This window comes from Lepisma saccharinum, chromosome 14 (genome assembly GCF_977018435.1).
Source record: "Lepisma saccharinum chromosome 14, izLepSacc3.1, whole genome shotgun sequence".
NCBI classification, from domain to species: Eukaryota; Metazoa; Arthropoda; class Insecta; order Zygentoma; family Lepismatidae; genus Lepisma; species Lepisma saccharinum.
In genome coordinates, this window is record NC_139242.1 from 15,516,669 (window position 1) to 15,542,870 (window position 26,202).

The 26,202-nt window shown below is 37.7% G+C and overlaps 1 protein-coding gene across 2 annotated transcripts in view; it reads left to right on the plus strand.

The window, feature by feature from the left end:
- The window catches only part of Ack (activated Cdc42 kinase), a 68,532-nt gene that overhangs the window by 6,414 nt on the left and 35,916 nt on the right, over positions 1-26,202 (plus strand). For both annotated transcript variants that reach the window (XM_083135178.1, XM_083135179.1), the window contains exons 3-9: positions 9,883-10,119; positions 11,329-11,528; positions 15,269-15,378; positions 20,200-20,312; positions 21,016-21,154; positions 23,764-23,927; positions 25,896-26,053. In XM_083135178.1, coding sequence (XP_082991304.1) covers positions 9,883-10,119; positions 11,329-11,528; positions 15,269-15,378; positions 20,200-20,312; positions 21,016-21,154; positions 23,764-23,927; positions 25,896-26,053 — 1,121 coding nt within the window. The remainder of the gene's footprint in view (positions 1-9,882; positions 10,120-11,328; positions 11,529-15,268; positions 15,379-20,199; positions 20,313-21,015; positions 21,155-23,763; positions 23,928-25,895; positions 26,054-26,202) is intronic.

A 26,202-nucleotide genomic window follows, 5' to 3' on the forward strand; every position in this document is an offset into this window, starting at 1 on the left:
CAGGGTGGCTAGAAACAAGCAGAAATGAAATTCCCTGACTTTTCCAGGACAAAATTTACATTTTTCCGCGACAATTACAAACTAAACTAAATTGATGTTCGTAAATGGAAATAATATACTCATACAGATCCAGGTATGGATTTGTTAAGTACCAATATTATCTTGTATGAAATTGACTTAATTTCTCTATTCTCTATGATTTGAATACAAACATCAAAATAGTGAATTTGGAAAATTATTACAATTCAAAGCTAAGGAAGGATTACAGAATTTTATCATACGCAGTAAGTTTAAAATAAAATACTTGCTTATTTTTAAAGTTAAGACTGAATGAGATTAGAGTGAAGAATGATTGATTAAGAAATACAAATTGTAATTTATCAGTTTCCTTATACATTCTCGGTATTATATGTTGATATTTCCACTGAGGTTTGGAACCCTCTGCTTGCAAGAAACATGAGTGCGGACTCATTTTTCGGTGCATAAAGCTGCTTCTCTCTTCTCTGTAAAGCAAACAACTTAACTCTTGCATATAAGTGAAACCACTGAATTGTACAAAAGAAAGTGTCATATTTCCTTACATTATCAATGGGATTTCTGGTTCAATACAGTATATCCAAGTGAAGTACTGTGAAACTGACAACATGCAGTTATACCATTATTGCTGACGAAAGGGTATGTAGGTATTAGAAATTTAATGCAAGGAATTTATACAATTGCATTGTATAGGTACCTGATTTAGCTAATCACACATTAAAACAGGAACACACTGTTGATAACAGCTTGTGAAAGTTCATATATGAGGGGCATCCTGAAAAAGCTCCAATGGTGCCTATGTGCAGCACTAGTGGTCGGAGAGTGGCACACACACACATGCAGGCAGGAAAAAGTGGCATGTAGCTGTAATCTGGTACAGTTGCAATGCAGCCGTCTGAGGACAGTTCTAGGTTAAACATTGTAGCTCTCATAGTCTCTCCCACCGACTGCAATCTAGCCTACGTCTAGTAATCAGATTTTTGCCCGCTCAGAATTTGGCACAGAGCCACCAGCAATTGTGTGAGTGATAGTATGGTCAGACGATGGTGCAGACAATTCACGGAAGGCCAATCAAATGTGCACAATTACAATTACAACCCCATACAGCTGAGTACACACGGGCCCTTTGCATCACTTCAGGTGAGAGATCTTGGACCACTCCCTGTACAGCCCTGGCCTTGAATGTACAGACTTTCATCTCTTTGTTTAACTGAAGAGGTTTCTGGCAGGACAAGGATTTGACAGCTACACTGCGGTAGAGATAGTTCCAGTCTTTGCTGTCAGACACATATGCCATAGGCATACAAAATTTAGTGCCATGCTATGACAAATGCCAGAACAACGGTGGTGATTATGCCGAAAATTAGGTTAGGACTCACTGTTACTAATGCAATGACTTGCAAGTGATATTCCTGTTTTATTTATGCCTAATCGGTAGGGATCATGATTTTTTTTTTCAAATTGGTGTTTTTTTTTTTTGTTTTTTTTTGTTTTTTTTTACTATTCGGTGTTATTTTTCCCAAAATTCACATTTTCATTTTAGCTCATTTTCTGGCAAATACCTGAAATTATACCTTCATGGTGTTTTTAAACTACTGTTTCAAATTGTAAGTCACATGGCCTACGCCTCTTCGTGAGAGTTAGATATCTTGAAAGTTATTTTCCATACACCCTTTTTAATTTTAAGGTAACGGTTTTCGATAATTGAATTTTCCCCATATATACTGAAGGGTGCATAATGACCATAAGTGGCGACACACCCAAAAAATTAAAATCAATCAATCTCACGTGACAGATACCGATATATTATGGCACCAAAAATTGGCATTATCTTTTTTTGACTTGTTAGTGTTATGTTCCCCATTCACGTTTTTATTTTAGAACATCTTTTTGACAAATATACCGAAACTTAATACTCCATTGTGCTTTTAAACTATTATATTAAATTGTAGGTCACATGGTCTACGTATTTTTGTGACAGTTGATATGTTGGAACAGATTTTTGAGGAAGTAAAAGTAAAGTGCTCCCCTGCACTTTGCCATGAAGGTGTATAGGGGTGTGGAGCTGGAGCCCCACACTTTCTTGATCACGGCTGAAGGTGGGGGTGATGTGATCAGCACCATGCTCCTGGCTACCTTTATCCCTCAAAATTTTCTCCAGGTACCGGCTTGATATGATGCTGGATGGCCGCCGGAGCAGTTTGAATAGATGGAACAGATCCTGGTTCTCCCCCGCAGGGAATCAACCATCTCTCGCATGGTAGTCAGACGCCCTAATGACTGAGCTCCATTATTTCTCGCTCGACAAATGCCGATGGTGTGCACTTAGCTTGGTATTTCGAAACGCATCTCGTGAGACAATTATTGAAGATCTGGCTCCCGTGTGACAGTAGACACACACTAGATCTCCTGTTAGAATCCTACCACTTTGCTCTGTGATGCAAATGGTTTTGATAGAAGTTGAAAAAATCGTGGAAAATACACGATTTAATGTGGCTGTCGGAATTATTCCATGTATAACAAGCATTATAGTTTACTCTTGAATAAAATGTTGGAAAACTTGCACGTTCTGTGTACGCAAGGCCGCGGTGGCTCAGTCGGTAACGCGTGTGACTACCATGCTAAAGGTCCCGGGTTCGATCCCCGGCCGGTTCAAATCCGGGAACTTTTCTAACGATGGAAGCGGCCCCGGCGCCCACCCAGCATCGAATAACATGGGTACCTGGGGGGTAAAGGCGGTCAGGGGCGTGATGCTGACCACATCACCCCCACTCACGACCGGATCAAGAAAGTGTGGGGCGTTACCCCCACACCCCCTATACGCCTTCATGGCATGGTGCTATGCACAGGGGAGCACTTTACTTTACTTTTTTACTTCTGTGTACACAAACATGGCCTAGAAAAGACAAGAATGTTGTATTTCATGGAATTTTTTGTTGTTTTACGACATTCTTTAAAAAAATCGCAAAAAGCCCCAACAATTTGCATTTTTATGCCAAATTCGCATTATTTCGATATTTCGAACAGGCGAAAAATGTGTCCAGACATCATTGCACATTCATAAATACAACTTCGCAGCAATTACCATTTTTCACGGTCTTCGCGTTTGCGAAAAATCAAGGTCCCTACTAATTGGAAATTACTATCTGGCCACACCACAAGTTTAAACAGACAGGACAGAAAGTGGTGTTAATTTCTTGGCAATACTACTGTTGCAGTAAATTTGAGGTTGGGAGAATGCACTTGCCAATTTTTATAATGTTCACCAATGCAGATTTATGTCTCACTTTTTCGTGATAGTATTCAATATATATTCCGTTTTGTTGGATTCTTCTTGATATCTAAGAATAGTGCAATGTCATTGTAAACGTATGTTAACTTGCGCAAATCCAGTAATACGTCAAGATGATGAAAGAAAACCTTCGTAACACTGCTACATTAAATAAGGTGAAGTGAGCCAGAAGAGTAATATAATTCCAGCAGCATATTTGCAGTCTAAAGCTCTTCTTGTTCATGCATGCGATTTTTGTTGGATGTTGCAGTCCGAAGACATCCAACAAAAATCAATTCCATACTTGTGTCATGCATGCAATTTCTGTTGCATGTTGTAGTGAGATACTTTGTCGGGTGGCGATATTCGACAAAAATTGTATGTATGAATGGAGCCTCTTTGTTTCCATGTTCCTTCAGTTTGTCCAACAAAATGCCTTACTACGACGTCCGACAACTATCGGACGGCGCCACCTGCTCCCATCTCCTCCATCTGTTGACAGTTCTGCCCCCTTACTACTCCCATACGGACCAGTATGATCATCATGATCATTCAATGCATTTTCCACATAGTATTTAGAGGCTGACCACATTTTGCTGCCCCTCCGGAAAATTCTTTCTCTCACTCTCTCTCTCTCCTCCTGCCATCACTGGTTTCTGATGCTGTGGTTGTGTTGTGAATAAAAGGGGCCTAAAAGTTGAGGCTGAAACTTCGCAACAAGCTTTCCTGTTCTTGTGCAGTTCCATAACGATATCTTCATATAAAAATAAGTAAATAAATAAATAAAAGTAAAAAAAGTCAATCAAGACAAAATTCCCTGACTTTTTCTGACACCTCAAATTCACTGACTTTTCCCAGTTTTCCAGGTCTGTCGCCACACTGCACAGATAACTATATAAGCGTGTATATATTTTTGTAAGAACTTTTTTTGTATATGAAATCACTGTATTATTTATTATAAATGTATGTACAAGAAACTGTATCATAAAAGGGAGCACTGTTAAAATTAGTTGGGAAACAAATGATACACACACAATGTTAGTAGTTTTTCAAAGTGTGGTATTTTTCAAAGTGCGACATTACATTTTTGGCGCATATAACGAGACTCATTTTCTCTTCTTGGGTTCTATAGTCAAATTAGCAGTGTCCCACTTCAAGTCTATTGTCGTTCTGTTTTTCTAAACCTGTGTAACAGCTACAGGTGTGTCAGGATCATCAATATCACTGTTCTCATCTGATTCACCATGTAAATCATTGTCTGACTCATCACTTTCGTCTTTTGTAATAAATTCGGCAATTTCAGCATTGGTAAGAGCACTCATACTTGCACGACTAGAAGCCATTGCAAACAATAATAATGCGCAAAGTATACAAAACAATGACAGTTCTCACTATAGATGGCGGTAGTTATCAACAACAAGTTTCACAAACTCACATGACAATTCCACAACTCAAAAAGCATAGGCTAATCTTTAGGTCCAGTATACTCGCCCGTAGCAGAGCTTAGAGGTTTCAGTATACATGAACATAGTTGCTTCGTACCTCCCAAGATGACAGTAGCTATCAGTGCTCAACAAATTTGAACCTCCATTGTGCTGACACCAATCTAAAAATAGCAAACTAGTTGGCCGCGTATACTCGCCGATAGCAGTGAAAGGGTTAAATACTCTAGGAAAGAGAAACATGTTTTGAACTGTTTGAATGTAGAAATCTACTGCAGCAAATGGCTGTTGGAATTTTATCACTTTCTGATTGTAATGTTTGGTAGATATTATGATTAATACATATATTACTACATTTTGTTGTAAGTATTATTTATGGTATAATTGTTATGATTTATTACATAAAAGAAAGATTTTTTTGTTTACCATTAATCAATATGTGGCACGCATTACGTAAAATCTCACCCCTGACAACCCTAATCAAAAGTCAATTTCTGTTCGGTTTCTTTTTATTACTTTTGCACAGGAAGTGAATATTCTTAAAGCTTGGATAAGTGATATTCTAAGTGTGGTGTTTAGTTAAAATGTAGTGACCTTACAAACCTGTTTTAATACATGAATTGCCCTAATGGCTTTCGTCTGGAAAACGTTGGTTCTTGTTCTGCAAAAGTCAGGGAATTTTGTTTCAATGAAATTGTAGACGCCCTGAAAATAGAAGATTTTAGACATGGGATTGGATTAAAATATTCATAATGAACTGATTTCATAGAATTATAAAGTACTTTGTGGTGTCTGCTAACAAAAAAAAAAGAAAAGACTTCAGTATGATGGCATAGTTTGATGCATAAAAGGCATTAACAGGGTGTCTACCATTCAAGAAGAAGTCAAGAAATTATGCTTGTGGTCAATTTTTTTTTTACAGTGTAGTGAATTTACATTGTTATATATCTGTACTGGGATTTGATAAAATTGAATACAGTATTTGGAAATCTAAAATTTTATTTAGTTGTGGTTACACTTTGTTTCTTAATAATTACATTGTTGTAGGCTTGAAGTTCTGTAAAAAATATTAATAAAGTATTGTGGCCATTCCCCATCCACGATGAAGTCTGAAAGCATTAATTTTTACGTGCATTAATAATTAAAGCAAGTCTAAATCTCTTGGTAAAGTGCAGCTTCAGTTTTCATCTTTATGAGCCTTGTGGTAGGGATTTTTCATTGAATAGAAATATCTATTTTTTTAATATTCAACTAGAACTAAGTAAGGTGCTATTAAATAAATGTTAAGAAAAAGAGAAAAAAGTTCAAGAAATTGGAAAGAAAGGTCTTGAAAAAAGTCAAGTATTTTGTATTTGTTACATTTGTAGACACCCTGCTTAAGGACAATGTGTTACGATGTGATGCTTTAAAAATGTAGCAAAGTTTGACTTCGTTTGTCTGTGAATCATGTAGGCAACATATGCTAATAATTTTTGTTATTGAAATATGCAAATTGTGTGCATTCACATGACTTCTAAGGAATGTGTTGTTTGTGTCCTTGTTTTTTCCAAACAATACATTCCTTGGGAAGAAACAAGGACACAAACAATACATTCCTTAACAATAAGACAAGGACACAAACCTATATACTTTAGAAGTGTAGAGTGACTAGCAATATAAGGTTATGTTGTGTGTGTCTTCATCTTGGTGTACTCTTGAGAATGTTGTCTGAAACCAGGATGAAACATTGCAGGAAAAATAAAAGCCACTTAAAATAACCATATTGTGTTATTTTTCATCTACATAAAATGGTTATGTGAACCTTTAAGAAAAACATAGATATGTAAAATATTATTTTGACAATGTCAATTTATCAATAATGGCCAGTTCATCTGAGTGATGTATTTCACATGCCTGAGTACGTAACATGGTGTCTTATACACTGAGTGTTCACTGAATTGCGACTACCCCTCCAAACAAGGAACAGCCCAGCAGCTGCTCTGATCACATGACCACCCCGACTGGAAGTATTGTGGTGAATGTATAGATACAACTTTACATGTTAGTTGAACAGCACACGTTAAAATGGGAGGTGGGTGGTCAGGATTTAATGTAGGTCCAAAAGGGCATGATTGTGGGTGCCCGAACATCAGGTGCGTCTATAACCCAGGTAGCGGGTCGGATGCACCTGTTCCAGTGTGGTGAAGGTGTACAGAGAGTGGTAAGAAAATGGGACAATGACACCAAGAGGCGGAATTGCAAGGGCGTACGGAAGGTGACCGCAGGGAGAACGTCAAGTCAAGCAGCTCGTGACAGCTGAACGCACCATCAGCGTCCGAGAATTACGGGACCAATTCAACAGTGGATGCACAACACCCATATCCCACGCAACTGTGCGGTGCACACTGGCATGCGCGTCCCCATTGACTTTGTCTTCCTTGGCCCCAGGAGCATGCTGATTGGACCGTGGACGATTAAAAAAGGGTGTGTTGCTCCAATGAATCTATGTTTTTGCTACACCACTGTGACGTGCATGTGGCACCAACAGCATGAGGCTATGGACACTTCCTGCATGGTGAGTGCTGTACAGGCAGGTGGGGGTGGCTGTATAGTGTGGGGTTGTTTCTGTTGGTGGACTGGGACCATTGGTGTTTATGTGCACCGTGTGACATCCGTTGCGCATCGGAAGGTGTTAGGGAACCACTTACACACCCCACAATGCGGAACACTTCTACCCACACGGACATGGCATTTTCCAGGACGATAATGCACGGAGGTGAGACTGTACTTGCTTGGCTGGAGGAACATGCCACAGAGATGCAGCATAGGAATTGGCCCCCTAACTCCCCCGATCTTAATCCCGTAGAGCATCTGTGGGATGTTGTGGAACAATCTCTTTGAACCATGCATCCTGCACCGACGTCAGTTAGCTCGTTATAGGATGCCGTCAGGAATATATGGTGTCAGATTCCACTGGAGACATATCAGCACCTTGTGGAATCCATGCCTCATCGTGTCCAGGCCGTATACCAAGCCAAGAGTGGACCAACAAAGTATTAGGTAGGTGGTCGCAATTCAGTGAGCACTCAGTATATATTAAACAGAGTGAAATACAAATACACTATTTTACAAGTTTATAAATATATTAAATATAAATATATATATATATATATATAATATAAAATATGAATAAAGGAATATAAATCACAAACAGAACGTGTTAGGAATGTTATGTACTAAAAAGGATATGTGTGTTTAGAGCCTCCTTAATGAAAATGTGCATTACACAATCTGGCTGCCAGTGTGAGTGTACTTCCTCTCTTAGCTTTAAGGTGAGGGACAGGGGTTGCATCCCTCAACTAAAAAAATTGACATGAAACATTCCCCCAGCTAGCCCCATGGCTCAACCAATTCATTCCGTCCCGCCTAACAATTTCATTTCATTGTCCGCGTAAGATTATTCTGAGTCATGGACCAACAGTCACCAGCAATCACATTCCTATCGCATTGTGGCTGGTTAAGTGATTCCACATGTTTCAGGTCCTTCTGTGCACTAGAATTTTTAAATTCAGAACGAACTAATCAAGGTATCATTGAAGCTTTGGATTTGTGTTACATCTGACCACTTTGAAGGTGTTAAAACTGGCTTAGTGGTCAACTTCTAAAGTTCTGGGTTTGAGTCCCAGCGTAGGCATGGTTGTTCTTTCTGAGTGTTCCTTCATCATATCATATCACTCATTCTTATCATCACAATTAGCCAAAAGAAACACTGAATAACAGAGAAATAGAAATGAAAGTGTTACCTACATGAAGTTTCATGTTTCCACATTGCACAATTGGATAGTTATTTCTGATTAATTTCGAAGGCTCACTGCCTTCATTCACTAAGAGTACAGCGTCTGGAGCAGTGATGGTAGCATGTCACTCCTTTGTTTGTTTCCAGGCAGTGGTAGTTGCATTTTCTCCCATCTGGTGGTGCTGGTGTGTGTTTCTTGGTTTTTGTCATCTGCTGTGCTTTCTGCTTTCCATCGTCAGGTGTCGAAGCTGGGTGGTTGTTGGGCTGTCTGCTGAGTTGTGTTGCTCGGTGTTGTGTAGTTTCTGTTCTTTAAGTGGGTGAAGCATAATGTGTGACTCAAATAAAAGGGAAATTTCCTCACCTGAATAAATGCCTTCCATGCATCTTCCTTGGTCTCATTTAACTTATGAGAGAAATTGTCTGATTTTTCATGGTACTTTTCCTGTGTGTAAGACTGACTACAATGCTCATAACTTTAAATTAAGTATTTTTCAGAGGAATAGTATATATGTATCAATTGTGATTGTTAGCATGCATATTTCGTTTTTGACTTAAACAAGAAATGTGAAATAACACAAAAAGTAAAGTGCTCGCCTGTGCTTTGCACCATGCCATGAAGGCATATAGGGGGTGTGGGGTTAGGGCCCCACACTTTCTTGATATCGGCCGAGCTGGGGGTGATGTGATTAGCACCATGCCCCTGGCCACCTTTACCCTCCAGAGTTTTCTCTAGGTACCCACTTTATACGATGCTGGGTGGGTGCCGGAGCTGCTTGAACTGGTTGAAAATGTCCCGGTTCTCTCCCGCTGGGGATCGAACCCGGGCCTCTCGCATGGTAGTCAGATGCCCTAACGACTGAGCTACCACGGCTACGTGTGAAATAACACATTCTTATGTTAATTCTTCATGTTTTTGAAAGGTGTGAGGTTCATTTCGTTACCATGTTTTGTCACGGAATGATGGAAAATGTACTCTTAAACGTGAAATTTAGAGTTTATTTATTTATCATCGCGACACTTTCCGAGGTCTGAATTATGCTGAGAGTTATGCAAATCACAGTAAATTGTTTATTTCTGCTGTAAATATTTGAGAAGCAAAAATGGATTCCTTTACACACAAATAAACTTAATACTCTGATAACTATATAAATGTGCTATTAAAAGTGAAATGTTAATTTTGTGTAATAAGTGTAGTTTTTAAATCAAATTTAGGGTTTTATTCACCATTTTAACACCAAAATACCATTTTATTTACTGCTCTTGATCCCAAAATATGCCCAGTTTTTGTAGCGAAATCTTGGTCTTTTATTCACCATAAATATGTGGCTCTAGTGATTGTGTATTGCGTTTCCATTCAGATTACACGACTGGCTCATTTTGACTACGTCCAACCTGAGGATTTTGAGAAGATTGGAATGGGGAAGCCGGGAGTACGGCGGTTGCTAGATGCTGTGAAGAAGAGGAAGCTCCAAGTGTGGAAGAAGAATCTTCTGAACAGATTTATCCCAAATACGAAACAGAACTCTCAGCCAAAGAAGTCAGCAAACGACACTTCAGGATTAAGTTTGACACTCACATGTCTTATACAGGAAAAGGTTTGTTTTACATTTGTTGCTTCTATTTTGGAGGAGTGGCCAAATCTCGAAATACAGGTTACCCAAATATTTGTCATCTCAAATAACCACGTATGCACATAATTTGGACTAAAGGGATGGAAAATGGTCAGTAAAATCTTTAGAAGTCACTTTTTCAACATAGTCTGTAATTTGTCAATAAAAATTTCCCACCTGTAATTTGTGATTTTTTAAAAAAATTGTTTCTCCTTTGCAATTTCCGAGAGTTGTTTTAGTTAAACAATTGGACTAAAGGTAAGTCTTATTTTGCATCATTTCTCCTACTAGTGATGGAAGTATTCTTGAGTATTAGCTTTCTTCAATTACCAAAGAGACAATATATATTTTGCATTTAAGTATCTCCTACACACTATTATTTTTTAAATAGGATTCTTTTATTGTCGTACTTAAATTTTGTACTATAATGAAAACATTGTTTTATCATCAATAAAGATAATGTGTGATGGATGGTTAGTGGGATAATAATTTATAACAAATGAAATTCCACTTTAACTTTTAGGATGACGATTTATTGATATGATGTAAGAAATAGATCAGTGTTTGGACAGTTAAATCTGTAATTTTAACCACTTGACTAGTTTCCAACCCTGGGACTGTTCTTGGACTTGAAAACAATAACTAATAATTTGAAATTTGGATTTCTAGGCACTTCCTGATATTTTGTTGTCTAACTTAAATATATTGCACTTGGAATACTGTTATCATTAATTTGGATCAAATATGTATGCTAGAATACTGCATGGGATCACTTACACTCAGTCGTTCGAGTCTCATTTTAATGTGATGATAATCATAGATACATGTATGTAAAATATCAATCCTGGTAGTTTCAGCCCAAAATCGTCTGTTTCATCTTAATATATCACTGTATCGGTAAGATAGATTTCATTCTTACATGGAGATGATGACTATGTTCACTGAGAGTTTCACGTCACGATGCATATTTGAGGACCCACAACAAGAGACAAATTATGGTTACATGTATACTACTGGACTTAGAATGTATACTACTCGTTTTGCCTGTTCGAGTGAATAAGCTCTCGATTCCGTACATTATCTAGTGTAGTCCGTGTGAACCATTTGGTGCTTGAGCAAAATCCTATCACTGCAGTACTCTAATGTATACCAAATGATTTATCTTTTACTAAAGGATTTTCTGTCTTTCCTAAGGATGTTACATTGTCTTCGAAACTTGGTGATGGGTCGTTTGGAGTCGTGCGTAAGGGCGAATGGACCACACTCACTGGAAGGATAATCCCCGTGGCTGTGAAAGTGCTGAAGCAGGATGCTTTGAGTCAGCCTGGTGTGTTTGATGATTTTGTAAAAGAAGTACAGTCTATGCATCAACTGGACCATCCTAATCTCATTAGGTAAGGTTTGGTTTCAAATAAAATTTGACATTATAGTTAGGGAACAATTCTGCTTGTCTCTTTGTTTTACTTGCATTCATTCTGTAGCTTTTCAATTTTGTAACTGCACTTTGTAAGCTCAGAAAAAAGAAGATAGAGGGAGGAGGAGGAATAGTGTGTAGAATTAGAGCAGGAAATTTCTAATATTTCCTGTATCGAAAATTTTCTGACTTAGCTGGGAAATTACAATTTTTTCCATCCTGCACGTCAAGATTAAAAAAAAAATTCCCATCCTGATCTGAGACATAATTGTAGGTATCCAAAAATATTTTGCTTTAAGCACCTCTCTTGTGTAGACACCAGTACTTTCAATTAAATATGCTACTGCACAGGCACGTACTGCTCGATCGTCATGACACCTTTATGGCATGTTGCTAAGGAAACTTGAGTGCAGAAACACAAATTTTCGTTGTGCATAAATCTCCATGAAATGTATAATAAAATTCCTGTTATTTAATGACTTCCCCTCGTACATTTTTCAATTTGCTTACTTGATATTAAAATTATAAATTTTAGTAATTTTTATTTTATTTATAGTCCAAAAATTATAAAATAGACTAATATGAACACTTCAACATCAATAACTCAGCATATAGTTGTGGTTTTAACATGGAAGTCAACAAATTTAACAAATTTTCCACACATTAGAATACAAAAAAATAATTTCTATTGGAACCCATTACCATCCCATTATTAAATTTTGCACACAAATAGTCAATTGATGTCTTCAAAACATATATTTTTTTCAAAAAAATATAAAAATAGTGTTTTTGAGATTTAAAAAAAAAAAACTTTTGAAGTTTTTTAAAATTACTAAATTCAAATTAAAGCTCATTAAAAGCCGAAGAGTATGACACAAATGTGAGCTCCTGGGTCAAATAGTTTTTGATCTACAGCTGTTTAAAGATTTCAAAATGTCGTCAAATTTTGAGAATTTTGCTTTTTTGAAAGTCAATAACTCAAAAACTAAGAGCCAAAAAAATCTGAAATTTGGCTTTTTTTTTTTTGTCCTCTTGAGAGGTACAATGTATAAATAAATAATCTGAATCCTAAAGGTTCAAGAATAATTTTTATCGATTGATTTGACATGGAATGAGCCCTTATATGTGCCAAGTGCCTGTTTACAGCCTCCACTTTTAACCTAGGTAAGGAAACTTTAGTCCTCGGAGACATGTGTTGATTTTAGTCACGGTAAGGGGTTAGGTCACGTATAATGTGACAGGTACGCAGTGATCAGAACGCTACATTTTAAAAGTAGCTTCGCTACAACTACAGCTACTCTTCCAAAATGTAGCTTCGCTACAGCTACAGCTACATTTACCAAAAAGTAGCTCGCTACGCTACTCCTGTTTGCTACTCGCTACTTCGCTACTTTTTGCGCTACTTCTGCATAAAAAAACTTAAAAACAACGATATGGGTATTAAAAAAATCCCCTACTACTGGTAAATAGATTCTGTTACTCATTATAATGATTCCAGTCATTTGATAATTTTGATAGCAATGTTACTTCAGTTACTTATTTTTACTATGGTTTTTGAGAATACCATACCTATGCAAGTGGCATATCAATTCAAATTTGATATATGAATATTGCAATTAGGGTGTTACCGAAATTACATAATTATTACAATTATACACAAATAAAATTTGGTATAATTAAGTATTTATGTTTACATCAACATATTTTTCTTGAGAATAAATATTTCATTATCATTCTTCCTCGTTCTCACAATTAGCCGAAAGTGGCAGAAAGCAACTATAGATAAGAGAATAATTAAATAAACCATTTATCCTCATTGTCATGATTGAGAGAAGTGGAAGAATAGATGAGGTAAACAAAGGAGGACAAATGAATGGTGGTGGACTATATCAAAGCGTTCGAAGATTAATAAGGGATAGGGATGTACCTATGAAATGCAAGAACGTAATATGTAACACATACTATGTGCCAATAATTACGTATGGAGCAGAGACTTGGACAATGAAATAGACAGACAAAGAAAAGATACAGGCAGTGGAGATTAATTTTTTAAGGAGTCTTGAGGAAGACTAGAAGGGATAGAATGAGAAATGAGGAGATTTGACAGACAGTGGGTGTAGTGAAGCTTCAGGACAGAATAGATCAGGCACAGATGAGATGGTTCGGACACATGAAGAGGATGGATGCAGAAAGACTACCAGTAAGAGCTTACAATGCACAAGGACTGGGAATAAGGCCAAGGGGGAGACCAAGATGTCGGTGGAAAGAGCAGATAGTGGAGAGTGTTAGGAAACAAGATTGGAACACCTTGGAAAGAGAGGAGTTGTGAAAGACCAGGAAAAAAATGGAGAGGCTTGACTTCTATGCCGACCCAGCCAGAGGCAGGAAACAGCGAAGAATGATGATGATGATGTCATGATTAGCAAAAGTTACAGAAAAGTGACGCAAAAGTAGGAGAAATACATAAATTTGAAAACTATGTATATTAACTAAAGAAAATTGTCGTTTCTGCAGGAAAGTCAATAACTTGTACATACTTTTTGCAATATGATAAAATTATTGAGGAAACTGTCGTGTAAACCTGAGTGTTCTAAACGTATTGTAATTTTAAAATTTGTGAACAAATACTATCTCGAAAATAACTGTAATTCCAGAAACTCTATCATTCTTGTAACAATAATTTCTTGCTGGTGAGATCTTATATACTGACGATGATCAATGCTGTTAACGTACTGAGCCATTTAGTGCTGGCACTATTCCCTTGTCAGTGCAGTGGAAATTCCATCGCTCGTTTTTGCACTGCAAGTTGTGTCTTACACAGCAATTAATGACATTTTGGTGTCTCTTACACCATGAATATCCACAGGATTTGTTCCGGGGTTGACGCAAATGAGGCACTTATTTCCAGTGGTGCAGCAAACGAGGCATGTTTCTCCCCAAAATAGCGATGCAGCTAAAAAAACGTAGCTGTTAGCTGGAATATATTCATATATGTCACTTAGTTATCTGGATATCTGAATTCTTCAGATACTAATTAAATAAATTACGCAGATATTTATAATCTACAATCTAGATAATCTGTATCTCCATGTAATAGACTGTCTTTATGAACCTCCTGTCGATTGTTATTGTCGATTTTTTCTGACACTGTTGCCACATTCAAAATTCACCTCAAAATGCCAAGAAAAAATGTAGCTGTAGCGAAATTTTCGCTAGAACTACAGGAATTTTGTAGCTTCGCTACCGCTACAACTACAATTTTCAAAATGTAGCGTCGCTACAGCTACAGCTACAAATTTTGTAGCTAGCCACAGTAGCGACGCTACAAGTAGCTCGCTACTTCTGACCACTGCAGGTACGTATAGCCCAATTAGTGATGCACCCAAAATTTTCATTTCATTAAATCAACAACAAATGAACCTTTATGGCAACGTGCAATGTAATGGCTTTACCTTTGTGATAGAAAAGAATGGGGAAAACAATGAGAAATATGTTTTATGTAAACAATATATAAAATTCTTTCTGCATCAAATATTGGAAGGCACTTAGTGAATTCTTGAGTTCTAACAGATGTTCATTTGCTGATGCTCTAACTGGCATCTGAGCTAAATAACATGCATGAATAATAGTGCAAATGGCATTGCAGCTTTTAATATTTTTGTGTGTTAATCCCATGTTCAGTTTCATTTTTCGACATATATATTTTTTGGTTATTAACAGGTTGTTTGGTATTGTACTGTCCCATCCAATGATGATGATCACAGAACTGGCACCACTGGGTAGTCTTTTGGATTATTTGAGGAAGCAGTGCCATCAAACTTCTATCACAAGTAAGTAAGGGATGATTACATTGTAGATGTAGTGATATGAAACTTTCGCTGTCACCGATTCTGGTAACCAATATTGTATAGATAAAATATAAAGTTGTGAATGCTCCTTGAGGACATTAACCTCCCTAATTAATGTTCGTTACCGGTGGAATTTGCCTTTGAAAAAGAAATGCCATATTTAAACATTTACTCTACAAAATCAGAACATTTTTATGTTCAAAAAAAATAACACAGTTGCAGCATTTTTCATTAAATTGCAAGCTATTTATAAATCGTCTACTGAGATGTTCTATGTCCAATTTTTCCTTTTTTCAGGAGAGCCCTGTAATGTTTGACATGATATGAATGTAAATTTGCTGAAAGATGACAAAGACTCAGATACATTAATGGAAACGTTATCAGTCCTAGGACACAAACAACTCGTTACTCTGCCTACAAGAATTACGTGGACATCCGAATCGTTAATCGACCACATTTATTCCTCGAACCCTCACTTGCACACAGTCACACGAACGGTCTATGAGGACATGAGTGACCATTTTCTCGTTTACACCACACTCAAAATTAATATAACGCGCACGCCAAGGAAGCTAATTACTACCCGTAAAATTCATAAAATATACGAACCTAATTTTTTCACCTTCGCGTCGTCTCTTCCGTTCCACGCAAGTACATCTCCCGACTTAACCGTGGACGACAAGGTCAGTCATCTGCAGTCTCTCATTTCGACTGCACTCGGCGAATTTGCTCCCTTGAAAACTCTCAGGGTGAGAGAAAGCAGGAAGCCCTGGATCACCCCTCAAATTATTAAATTAATTTCACAGAAGAACCGCTTGTTCAAGAAAGCGGTGGATCCTTCTTGTGACTATACGTGGGAGCAATACAAATCTTTTAGAAATCATTGCACAACAATTACTAGGCAGGCAAAAGTAAATTACTACAGAGATATGGTGAACCAGACCACTAGCAATAACAACTGCAAATGGAAGGTTATCAATGAGGTCACGGGTAGAGAATCAAAAACTACAATTAATCATTTACTAGTAGACAATGTCCTCCTAACGAACCCGTCCGACATAGCTCATTATTTAAATATTCATTTTTCTAATATATGCAAAGCATCGGCGCACGTTAATCCTCGCAATTTGAACATAAATATTCTAAGAAAAGACCCCAATTCAGCTGTTGTCCAACAAATTGAAGAGTTCTCATTAAAATCTGTTACGGTCGATGAAGTTTTGGTAATCCTTAATAAATTAAACGTAAAAAAGGCAGGAGGTTCGGACGGCATTCCCAACAGCGTTCTGGCGGTGTTGGCCCCACTTATAGCGGAGCCCCTCGCCGACATAATAAACACGTCCTTCGAACGTGGCCAATTTCCAACGAGCTGGAAGCACTCTATAATAACTCAAATTCACAAATCTGGATCTCCTACCCTAGCGTGTAACTACAGGCCGATTTCCTTAACCCCAACATTAAGCCGAGTTATGGAAAAAGTAATAGAGAAGCAACTGACAACTTTCCTGGAAGCCAACAATCTGATGTCTGATCGACAGTATGGATTCAGGAAGGATGTATCCTCGGAATTATTATTACTTAGTTTAATTAATGAATGGCGCGAGACACTGGACAAAAAAAGCAATTCCCTAGTTGGATTAATTTCCCTGGACGTATGCAAAGCCTTCGATACCGTTGATCACAATTTGCTAATAGAAAAATTAAAGAACAGATTTGGTTTCAATAGCAAAACAATTCTCTGGATGGAAAGTTTTCTCGCAAATAGAAAAATCTCAACGAAAGTAGGATGTTCACTTTCCACCGAGCAGTCAGTGTCTGCAGGCATTCCACAAGGCTCTATACTTGGCCCAAAATTATTCAACCTATTTATTGACGATATCACACTAATAAATTCAGATTTGTCGATTACTCTGTATGCAGATGACTGCCTTCTCGTCCATGTTGGAGATACGTACCAGGATGTAAAGGAGAAAATGGAAAACTCATTCCCCAAAGTATTAACGTGGTACAACATGAACAACCTGAAACTTAACGTTGCAAAGACGAAGGCCATGGTGCTTCACACCGGTAAGGGAATCCCGGCTAACACGATAGATATTACCCTTAATGACGCCAGAGTACCTTTGAGCAATCATTTAAAATATCTCGGAATCATTATCGACCCTCAGCTAAATTTTAATTATCAAATAAATAACTATATTCGTAGAATCTATCACCATATTTACATATTTCGAAAAATTCGTAAATATCTCAATAGAAATCTGAGTAGACATTTCTACCTTTCATTTATTCGTCCCGTATTCGAGTATGGTGCTAGTCTTATTTTTGGCGGTAACATAACTCATCTGAAGAAACACACACCCACACACCTTTACACTTTCTTTTCTTCTAAATGTGTATAACTCTCAAATTTTCTTTATTTCATTGCTACTATAGAACACTATATATACTAATGTAAATTCATCAGATTTTCCTTAGATATAGCTTTTGCATATTTTTTTTACTATATAGGGCATCAAGTCATTATTTGTATTAATTTTGTTGAAATGAAAAGTTGTATGGCTTAATTGTAACCCTATGGAAATAATAAATAATAATAATAATAATAATAATAATATATTTATTGGACCTTTGTCACGATTGTGCTGAAAATTTGTGCCATTCCAAAGGCTGATATATTGAAGCCTCTCTAAAAATAAGTTGTTGTTTGGTTAGGTATTTAGGCTGTAATTCATTATCGAAATTTCAGGTAGAACAATTGCACGCAACACCAGCTATAGTTTCAGTGTGCCAGTGTTCTATCTACGATATTTAACACTGCATTCTGGAAACGAGATGGAGATGAAACAATTTCATTATAAATTTGTCATTTGGTAGCAAAGTTAAATAAATAATTTGTATTTTCTGAAATCAATTAACTACTTTGAATCCACTATTATTCAAAATTCTTGTCTGCTAACAACAAAAGTAAGATCCGAAGACCACTACCATTGTTAACATATCCCACAAGTGAGGTTAGAATGCAAGTGGTTTATCTCATACTCGGATGGTGCTTGTAGTTGGTTTAGGAAATTGTCATAAGGTTTCATTGGCTGTTGGAGTTTGCACTCTCTTGTCTACTTCCAAATTCTGCACATGGACCAAAAAGACTCAATATTGGTTGTATGTAGGCACCAGACGATTGCAGGGATGAATCAATTACTGTATTTACGTGTGTATAGTGCGCGTGCGTTTATAATGCGCACTCTGGTTTTGGATGGGTAAAAGTGACAAAAAATTATATCTCGTATATAATGCGCAGTACAATCCAGTTTCTTAGTTGTAGGTTGTAAATGTGTAGCTACGCGATCAAGAGTGAATGACGTCATACCTATTCAATTGCTTATTTCTTCTTTTTCAAAATATATACTTTTTCTTTCCGTGACTAATGTAACATTTATACGAGGCACATTCAGGTCCTTCCAAATAGCAGTTAGCAGCACAAGATTTCTTCCATTAAGGAATTTACACACTCCATATATGTCATATTATTTGGCCAGTAATACATTTTAATTTTTATTATATTTTTCCTTGTTTTCTTTCATCCGAAGTACCATAAAAATCAGAATGTTCCTTCATTTTGTGATGAACTTATTTCAACCGCATTTCACATTAGTGTCATTATCTTGAATGGAATACTGTTTCCATATTCAGAAACTGCAGAATTCAAGCTTTACAACGATATATAACATGATAGGGTTCCATAAACATGAAAAATCAGTGCAAGTGTCCCAAAATCATGGAATGACCCTGTACGGTTTCATGTTTTCCGTCTAAATTATTCCGTGCATAATACACACCACAGTTTTTGGGGGCAAAAATTTTGCTAAAAAAATGCGCATTATACATGAGTAAATACGGTAATTACATCCTAAATAGACTACAGCCAAAATATCTCCATTTGTTTACAATTTGGAGATAGAACATTTGCATTCTTAATGGATGATATATCAGATTGGTAGATGTGACAATAAAAAAAGTCCTTATGCCATGTGCCAGCAAGTGAACCATGACACAAAGAAATAAAGAGCAGGCAACAACACATAACAATCTCGGAGTCATCATCAGGGCTGGTCAAGATCTTATCTGTTGTAACTAACTGTTAAAAAAGATTGATACCTTTTTTATTTGCTTCCAACAATGAACATCTTTTTTTTAAATTGCCTGCTTTGTAGGTTGATTGCATATAGGGGTGGTAAAATGCATGAATTATGCTTTTATATTCAATAGAGTGGTCATGATTGCAAACCTATATGCAGGATTATAGTTACAATTCTTAACCAATAAGTTAGGAATCAGATTAAAGAGGATTATAAATTATGTACAGGTGTTTGTAATTGCTCAGCAGTGCTTGATTCATGATGAATTATTTGGATTTCATGCACTGTACTTGGATTTTTATACATACACTCTCATGTATCAAAGGCATAGGAACAAGCATGTCTCTGAAGCATTGGTAAAAGGTACAGTGATTAAAGGTCCAAACAATTCATCATGTGCAAACCTGTAATTTGATTTCTGGAACATGAGGTAGAACATGGTGTATTTATGTTAGTATGTACTTGGCACAGTGGCCATTAAATACAAAAAAAATTCACTCTTCTTCAATGGTGGTGCTGTACTGAATAATTGGCATCACCGATGACCAACAAATTGAAGTAGATTTGCTTTATGGAAAAATATTAACTCTTGCTAAGAGTTAATACATATTTGAATGTCCGTGTAAATATTTATAATGTAAACATCTATTTGTTTCTCTTTCAGCTTTATGGGAGTATGCTCATCAGGTTGCAATAGGAATGGCGTACTTGGAGTCAAAGAGATTCATTCACCGGGATCTCGCATGCAGGAATGTTCTCTTAGCTTCAGTGGATAAGGTAGGTCCAAGTGAAATGTCAGGTGTATTATATGTTAGGTGACTAAATTAAATTATGAACTAATTTGGACTGAGCCAGTACCCTTATAGATTCCCATATTTGGTACGGTAAAGTTCACCGTCCCATGAAGGCAATGTAGATGGTGTGGGGTTAGGACCCCACATATTCTCGATCTCGGCCATTTTGGACATGTGATCAGCACCATGCTCTGGCTGCCTTTACCACCCAGGGTTGCCCCCAGGTACCCATTGATTTGAGGCTGGGCGAGTCCCAGAGCGGGGACAAGTCATTAAAAATTGAAACCTTTGAGCACCCACACTGGGAATCGATCCCGGGTCTCTTGCTTTGCAGTCAGATGCCCTACCGACCAGATCACCGTGGCTCTTACAAATTAACAATAACACTAATTATTTTATGTATCCCAAAATAGATAATTGGATTATCGAGGAGTTCATATTTGTGTTTTTCTCTTTTACAATTTCAAGTCTTTCCTGCCCAAAATAAAGCTCAGGAGAGGCTGAAAAATTGAATTGGAAAGGGTTAATTCTGTATTTCTCATTGCACTCAAGCTTTTCGTTATTTTGATAACATTAGTTTGTGCCATTCCATATTTCTGATTTCATTTCATAAACTTGTACATCTTAGATTTTCATAGTTAACTTTCTCTCTAGTAAACCATCTGTTGTATTGTGTATCATGACAGGTGAAGATCGGAGATTTTGGGCTGATGAGAGCTCTCCCACAACAAGAAGACTGCTACATTATGACCGAGCACAAAAAGGTTCCTTTTCCATGGTGTGCCCCAGAGAGTCTCAAGAGTCGTCAATTTAGTCATGCGTCTGGTGAGTTTTGTTCTCTTTTACATGCTATAATTGTATGTTATATACTGGTTTGGTGTTAACTAAAAACTAAAGATGTGACAGGTTATAACTAAAAACTAAAGATGTGACAGGTTAATGGGTACCTCTTGGTATCACCCAATTATGTAGGTAAATTTTCATGATTTTTTTTTTTTATTATCCATTGTTTTGGATGGTGTGAGGTACATTTTCCTAACATGGTTTGTCACAAAATGATGCGAATTAACTGCAAAATGTGAAATATACTCTTAAACGTGAAATATAAGAATTTATTTACCAACATCACTTTCTAAGGTTAATCCGCGTATATGTGTCAGATTTTGGACTATCACTTACCTTATGAAAATCCACGGGACCACCATCGGTTGGCCTCAATGTGATCACCATGTGTCTTGGCAATAGTCCTGCACCGTAACTTCCATTGTAGGAAGCTACGATGAAGTACAGAAAGTGGAATCTTCTTCCAGTCCTCCTGACAGGCTTTGCACAGGCCCCGGAGAGTGGTGACACGATGAGAGGAAAGTGCCCGTTTCAGAAGACGAAACCCATAGAAATCCATGGGACTCGCATCCGGTGATTTTACCAGTATATCGTGAAATGGAATAGCCCGAATGCAGTGTCTGTCGCCATCTGTTGCAGAAAGTTCTGTTTAGAACGAAATGCATGTGATGAAACCTTACACCGATAGGCCTCAATGAGGTAATGTTTACAGCTTTTTGAGGTTGAGGTTTAATTTCTTACACAGGGTGTGGTTCACAGTTGACTGGGCTAAGTGAAGTCGTGTGGGCATCACACGTTGCATCGGGGGGGAGGGGGGTGTTCCTGTAGTGCCATTCGATGCAACTTCTGAGACACGGGTGGCATCACTGCAGTGCACGCTAACTTCCTCGTCCCCCTGGTGGGCGACTGAATAGCTGGAACCTCATGGTTTTTATGCCGCTTAATTATGTTCTTGATGGTCGTCGAACCTAAGGTGCATCCATGTTCTTTGATATATCTGTTTCTGAATTTTTGACACCGAATATTTGGCATGGGAAAGTGGAACTACGTAGCCCTCCCAAATATGGTTCACCTTAGAAGCCATAATGCACACAACACACACTCGCAATAGTGCCACGATACTACAGGCTCTAACCGTCCTCCCATGCTTTTAACCACTTGGATTGGTCGATTCTGTGTGCAGGAGTGACTGTTCAAAATCGGACACATGTACGTGGATCGACCTTCTGTATATCGTGTGAGTTATGGAAATCATGGAAAATTGATTCATCGGGTAGTAAATATTTGAGAAGCAAAAATGGACTCCTTTACAGAGGAACAAACTTAATACTCTGACAACTACATAAATACACTACTGGAAATGAAAATGTTTATTTTGTGTAATAAGTGTAGTTCTTAAATTAAGTTTGGGATTATTATATTCATAATTTTAACACCAAAATGCCATTTTATCCACTGCTTTTCAACCTGAAATGTGTCCAATTTTTGTATCGAAGTCTTGATATTTATTTTTATGTAGCCCAATATGTAGGATACACTTTTTTATGTGCTTGTGAACTCTGCCACTTTTTATGTAGGTGTAGCAAAAATACCACAACAGTGACATCTGATAATATTCTGGCAAGGTGACAATACGTTATGCAGTTGTCTGCTGTTTACCCATGCCACCCTGCTTGCAAGGCAAATTTCCAAGCAAAAGTGATAGTTTAGATTATCCCTTTTTAAAAGTCTTGCTGCTGACAGTTTACAACATAAAGGTGCTTGGGAACCTAATTTTGATTTGTTTCGGCTAACCTTTTCTTCATAGCCATTAAACATGAAAGGACAGAATTTTAAATATTTCTCACTGAGTGTCGTGTAAGTAATATAAATAGGGTTTTAATTAGAATTCTTGTGACAAGTTTTTTTTAATTAATAAGGCTCCTTGAAGTCCTAAGCAGTTATATGTCAATTAATGTACAAGTACATAACTTAAGGTTAGGTATGATTTGAAAACTGTTATCATTTAAATGCTGAGTATGGCTTGTTTTTTGCAGTTCTGAATTTAATAAAAGAAAAACCAAAAAGTGATAAAAATTACACTAGGAACCCGTGAGAGTAAGGGCCTATCTATCGACTGTCAGTCCCACTCCAACCTGATCACCCAACGGGATGACATTTGGTCAACATGACAAATCACCAGTCATCGTCGTAGGTTTTCTTTGACTGGGTTACGCTCCCCAATTTCCTCACGATTAAAGGTTGCCACCGGTCTCACACAGGTCGAAATCTCAGGAGAAAAGTCGCTGGGGTTCCAGCTCCAGCATGTGCCGTTCATGAGACAAGGCCCATGGGTCAGCCGGCTACATCACCTTGCATGTCGGCTTGCCAGTCCAGCCAAGGGCAACCCGTTCATCTGTGGCAGAAGAGCTGTCAAAGGATAATGCCGGTGTCCTAAGGGCAGCTCTCCAATCCCAGAAACATGCTGGCCTGATCTGCACCCTTACTAAGGGTGGGATCCCCCCTGTCCGGAGGATCTCCAGCCGGAGATAACAGAATTCAATAATATACCAAAAAATTCAGGTCCCTGCTTATTGCATGTTCATTTGCAGATGCTTGGATGTTTGGAGTGACGCTATGGGAAATGTTTACGTTCGGAGAGGAGCCTTGGATAGGGCTTAACGGAACACAGATTCTGAAGAAGATAGACAAGGACGGGGAGAGACTCCACCAACCGGAAGCTTGTCCTGCAGATATATACCAGCTAATGTTACAGGTAGGAATGCCTCTTGGTGATTTTGTAATGAACACATTCTGAACTGGTTAGCATAAAATTTACTTTTCCTCTTTGGTCATTACGCTCTCTTCATTTAAATTGGAAGAATTTGATTGGACTATTTTTTCTGTTTTACGGTAAATATCAAGCACCATGTTTTCAAACCTCTGCAGTGAGCCACATTCATATTTAAATGGTGGCCCAATTAGTATGGCATCTGACTTCCACATGGGAGACCTGGGTTCAATTCCTGGGCTGGTTGATCTGAATTTTTCCAGCCTTGTCCCTGCATAAAGTGGCCCTTGGGGGTAAAGGTGTCACCTTCAACATGGCTAAGGTCGATATAATGTGAGGGACCCTACCCCCACATTTCTTTTTATATGCCCCATGGCATATTGCAAAGTGTGTGGGGAAGTTTACCTTACATTCATATTTGTGTAATATAATAATATGTATAATGTATATAAGAAGTGCATTTATTGGATGTGGCTGGGAATCGACAATTGTTTTCTGTTATCAGCCTTCTTCTTTTGTTGACCACAGAATCCCACAAACTTCTTAATCTTTTATTTTCTTTGTAGTGCTGATTACAAGACAGAAAAATGACTCTATTTTAATTATTTTTGTTTAGGACTGAGCCAAGATATGCTGATACTGAACAATGCTGAAAATTCTAACAATTAAAAGTTGTTTAAAATATGTTCATTCAATTGCAATTATTACAAGGTTCGCCCATAAAAAAAACCAAACTTTTTTTTTTAGGGAAGAAAACCAGTATTTACTTTCAAATGACTATCACCTTCAAAATAATCACCAGAGGAGGCAGTCCACTTTGACCAGCATTGTACAGGTCTTGGAAACACTGTTGATAGTCATTGACAGTAAGTGTTCGTAAAATACGCGTAACATTTAATTTAATGTCCGCGACGTCGTCAAATCTTCGCCCTTTCATACCCATCTTAAGCTTGGGAAGAAGGAAAAAATATCATCAGGTGATAAGTCCGGAGAATATGGAGGGTGATTGATCACTGTCACTGAATGCTTAGAAACTAGTACTCACTTTTATCCGGGAAGCTGTTTTTTTTTTTTTTTTTCGAACAGTGGCCACTGCCACCATCCTCGTTGGAAGAGTTTATTTGTTTTTCGATTAATTTCAGTGGCCACTGCCACCATCCAAGTTGGAACAGCAAGTTCCAACGATGGTGGCAGTGCCCACTGAAATTAATCCAAAAACTAAAAACAGCTTCGCGGATAAAAGCGAGTACTAGTTTCTCCGTATTTATATACTATCGCTTCTCTCTTTTCCCAATTATGAAAGATATTGTTGTACAGACAATGCGGTATGAGGCCTAGCATTATTGTGTAACAGAAACCATTGGCTAGAATCACAGAGGTCCTTCCTAACCTGCTTCATCCTGTTTCTGAGTTGACCAAGCACTTCCTTGTAATACCACTGATTGATTGTTTGGTTTTCAGGGACAAGATGATGGTGGTTCAGACCTTGGGAATCAAAATATGCGATCAACAGCACCTTTGTCTTCGATTTCGACATCCGTGCTTTTTCTTTACGGGCGAGAACTGTCCTTTCCACTGGGCACTCTGTCTTTTTGATAGTGATGCATCACCATACACTGCCCGTATCATCTGTAATATTTCGGTAAACGATTTACCCAAATTGTAACAAAACTTTATGCTGTAACGTTGTTCAATCTTGGTGTGCGTATTTTGTCTGCCACCTGCACACGACCTCTTTGCCCCGATACCGACTGCCTGCAACAGGTTGAAACATGCACTGACGGGAAGTTTAGATATAGCTCTTTGCAGTGTTGCCAGAATATGGTACCTTCTATTTAAAAAAAAAAAAAAAAAAAATTCAGATCGTTTTCTTTATGGGCGGACCTTGTATTATTCAAAATTGCCTAACAAGGATATATGGAAACTTAATACCATCATTCTCTGTTTTTGCAGTGCTGGGCAAAATCTCCAATGGACCGGCCTACCTTCTTGGCATTGAAGGACTTCTTGTCAGAATCAGTTCCTCCTGCGATGAAGGCTCTGCAGAAATTTGATGAACCCGAGAAACTCCGCATCCAAGCTGGAGACACTATAGTCATCATTGATGGAAGGTAAATCTTGCATGGTTTATTAGTACTATGTAATTATTAGGGTGTGGATTTTTGCCTGTTTTATTCCTTTGTACTAAAACATAGGCTTTAATGTTGTTTCTAGTCCAATAATACATTTTTATAGTATTTTGAGGGTTAGTTCCTATTTT